Below are 3,807 nucleotides of genomic sequence, written 5' to 3'. Positions count from 1 at the left end.
GGCGAGGGATCTTGCCGCGGCCCCTCCCCGCCAGTGAGGATCTTGCCACAACATCTTGCCGCGGCAAGGGAGTAAAACCCTAGCGAACGGGATAAAAATCGAACCGAAAATAGCCCTGAAATTCATACTGAGAATACCCTCCAAATATTTGGGAGGGAAAATCTGATCAGTTCGAAATATTTTTCTCCCAAAAATGCCCCTGGGGTCTGATATAATACACGTGACATCAGCGTATTACATCGGATCTGAACCGTCGAATTCGCTCCGACGGACGGTCCATATCGACCGGATGCACTATAAAATGACTCTTATGTTATACTCGTGGTTGTAAACTCGTGTTTACAGTTTGATCGTGTATTAGGCTTACGAAATCTTATCTGTAGTGTACGGATGTTATTTGGCCAAGATTGCTAGATGTACTAGTTTTTCGTGCATAAGCGTGCTGCTGCAGTTCACTCATTTTATCTGGTACTACCGTGAGGTATGAATGCTAACAGTCATACCTCAGACGTTTTCTTATTTGATCTACAACATCACACAAATAGTTTAGTTTTTGATTCACCTAAACGTCCGCCGGCGCAGAGACACTATGTGGCTGTCCAATAGCCTGTAGTAATCCAACTGGCTCAACTTGCTGCTGTTTCCTTGATAAGTGGAACCAGGGCCAGCCCAGGTGTTGAACCGAGATGTCGTCAGGAAAGATAGTGCAAAGGCCATTGGAGTTGATTCGCCCTCGTCACTGCGCAGGTAGTTTTCTAGTAATAATTAATTAATTGTCTCAAAATGGGCTACAACTTTTTTTTTCCATGCTGCTTCGTTCATCACAGATATTCAAACAAAGATAAGAGTGTTTAGATCACTACTTTAATTATCTAAACGCTCTTATATTTTTTATGGAGGAAGTATTTCTTAATTTATACTTCCTCCATCTTATAATGTAAGACGTTTTTTGAAACTTGTGACGAAGACAGAGGGAGTAGCTTTTTAACCCCAAGTGGTCAAAAGAATCTGCCGAATTATTGTTTAGTTCCACCTTTGCTTAAGCCTTTTGTTCGTTTGTTGGTCAAGTTGGTTCGGAGATCGCTCTGGCAATTATAGTTAAATCATCGAGCGGAATATTACCAATGGAGGCATTCCTTGACATGTCTACTACATGATGTGAAACAAGTCTCCCGAGCGATTCAGTGATGTCACCATCGAATGAATTTATTTGACACCGGCCTTTGCTCTTGAACTTGTCAAGATCTTATCAAATGGCTGATAGATGCGTTTACATATCTACAATATCTTGAGGATTCGGTTCAACCTACTTGCTCTAAGAGAATAGAATCATCATTTTATAGACTCAAAGAAAGCAAAACTTATGAATGAAGGGAAAGTAGTGGCTGCACCACCCCAGACCCCACTACACCCCCGCTACACCCTCTCAAGAAAACATAGCAAATCCTTTCAAAAAAAGAAAACATAGCAAAACATTTCAAAAAATTCTGAAACTTTGTGGAATGATCATCAACAAATGTTACGAGCGTTTGCAAAGTTTCGTGGTCAAATAAAATTCGTGGCGCTCTGTAAAAAAGACAAAATCACTGAATATTACTCAAAATGTTATGGGCTAGATCTTGTGAAGCATAGTCTGCATGTTGTCGTGCGGTTTGCAGAGAGCTACCAAAGGAACAGCTTTATACAGGATCTTGGCAGAGGCCTGCGTCATGTCAACCTCGGCGCCGGCCACCCTGCTCCAGTCGAAGCACTGGATCAAGGTCCCCAGCACCAGCCCCATGGTTCTCAGCGCAAGGCTCTCCCCGGGGCACCGCCGCCGCCCCATCCCGAACGGCAGCATCATCATCCCCTGCTGGCCCTGCCCGTCGGCGCCATTGACGTCGAACCTCTCCGGCCTGAACTCCTCTGGGTCGTCCCAGACGGATGGGTCCCGGTGGATGGCGTAGGCGTTGGCGAGAAGCATGGTGCCCGCCGGGACGTGGTACCCATGGAGGCTGCAGTCGGCGGACGACTCGTGCGGCGCTAGCAGCGGCGCGGCGGGGTAGAGCCGCAGGGTCTCGATGATGATGCACTGGAGGTAAGGGAGGTGGGGGAGGTCCTCCCTGCTGAGGAGGCGGGCGTGGCCGACGCGGGCGCTCACCTCCTCTCGCGCCTTCTGCAGCGCGTCCGGGTGGTTGAGCAGGAGCGACATGGCCCATTCCATGGTCGCCGACGTGGTCACCGTGCCGCCGCCGAAGAGGTTCTTCACAGAGCAGAGCAGAGGAGCGTGGATATATGCATTTTGGTTGTGAATGTGCAAGACGAACCAGTAGGAGGAGGAGTACTCACGGTGACTAGAGCGGCGATGAAAGTGTCCGTGTACTGCTGCGGATCGGACTCCTGCAGCGAGAGCATCACGCCTATCATGCTCTTCGACTCCGGCAGCAGCTCGTCGGTGGCGTGGTCCTCCTGCGGCCGCCGTTGCCTCTCTGCATCGATCAGACCGTGCATCAGCGCGTTCCTCCGGTTCACCAGCTCAGTGAGTCTCCGGCGCACGCCGCCGAAGTCGAGCCATCGCAGGGGTCCTGGCAGGTGGTCGTGCAGGTTCGCCATGCCAAGCAGCGGCACGATCTCGTCCACCACTTTCTTGAACTCGTGCGCCTCTTTAGACATGTCAGCGTCGGAGCCATCACGCGTGCCCTTGGCTCCCGCGATGGCCTCCATGAGGACGCCGTGCGAGAGCTCGAACAGATTCCGCTTCAGCTCGACCCTGGTGACGCCGCCGCTGGCCGCAGCTGCGGCGCGCGCAAGGCGTCGCACCATGGCGCCGGTCTCGCCGGCGATGGTGGCGTCGGACATGAGGTCGACGCGGCGCGCGGAGAGGAGGTGCACGGTGGCGATGCGGCGCATGGAGCGCCAGTGCGGGCCGTAGCTGGCGGCCGACAGCCCCGTGTAGCCGAACGAGACCTCCCGCGCGGAGGGGAACCGCGGGCGGTTGGCGAAGTTGACGTCCAGCTCGGTGGAGAAGCACTCCTTGGCCAGACGCAGCGAGGTGACGACGACGGCGTCGCGGCGGCCAAGGCGGAGGGAGAGGACGGGGCCGTGGCGCGCGGCGAGGCCGGCGAGCGTGACGTGGAGCGGCTTCTCGCGGAGCAGGTGGAGGTGGCCCACCAGCGGGAGGGCCAAGCCTGGCCCAGGTGGCAGCCTCTTCTTGCCTCTCATCTTCCTCATCAAGAGGTAAGTAGCAGACACCATGGACACAGTTAGCACAAGCATCAAATTGCTCATTACCATGCTGTAGTAAGCTCCCAATTCCATCTCCAATTAAGCTCTCAGTTTAGCTCTAGCTACCTTTGGTTATAACTTACTAACTTATAATCCACGATCTGGCATCTTTCAGCAATGTACTTTGTACTGTTGGCATTTAATTATCTAGGACTTGTACTTTCCTTTTTGTTAGGATCTAGGACTTCACTAGTTCAGGTCTAGTTTAATTAGGACTTTAGAAAAAAGGTACAATCATTAGGTGTTGTATATGTTGAATTAGGTGGTGACTTGTAAAAAATATTTGATTGATCAAGTTGTTCATTGTTATATTGGTGTTTTATTGATGATTACTACATAGTTTAGGACTATAGGTACTACATTTTATTGATGAGTCATGTTGATGGCTACTACATAGTAGTTTTTGATGAGTACTTGTGTTCGATCACGTTTGCTTTGGCAGAGCGTGGAGAGAAAAGTGGGGGGCCAATTAAATTGTTCATATTAGCTATTAGGATGCCTACCCATAATTAAATTGTTCTTGCAAACACTACTCCCTCCGTC

The 3,807-nt window shown here is 50.8% G+C and overlaps 1 protein-coding gene across 1 annotated transcript; it reads right to left on the bottom strand.

Moving 5' to 3' along the window:
* Positions 1–1,510: 1,510 nt before the first annotated feature.
* LOC123075056 (cytochrome P450 81Q32-like) lies at positions 1,511–3,319 on the bottom strand. Its single transcript, XM_044497741.1, has 2 exons — positions 2,329–3,319; positions 1,511–2,242 (listed from the first exon to the last, which is right to left on the bottom strand). Exons 1-2 carry the CDS (start codon positions 3,295–3,297, stop codon positions 1,613–1,615), a joined length of 1,599 nt encoding a protein of 532 aa, XP_044353676.1. The 5' UTR covers positions 3,298–3,319; the 3' UTR covers positions 1,511–1,612.
* Between the last annotated feature and the right edge of the window lie 488 nt (positions 3,320–3,807).

This window comes from Triticum aestivum, chromosome 3D (genome assembly GCF_018294505.1).
Source record: "Triticum aestivum cultivar Chinese Spring chromosome 3D, IWGSC CS RefSeq v2.1, whole genome shotgun sequence".
Taxonomy (NCBI): domain Eukaryota; kingdom Viridiplantae; phylum Streptophyta; class Magnoliopsida; order Poales; family Poaceae; genus Triticum; species Triticum aestivum.
The sequence above is the reverse complement of the archived record's forward strand: the minus strand, read 5'-3'. Positions and strand labels throughout refer to the sequence as shown.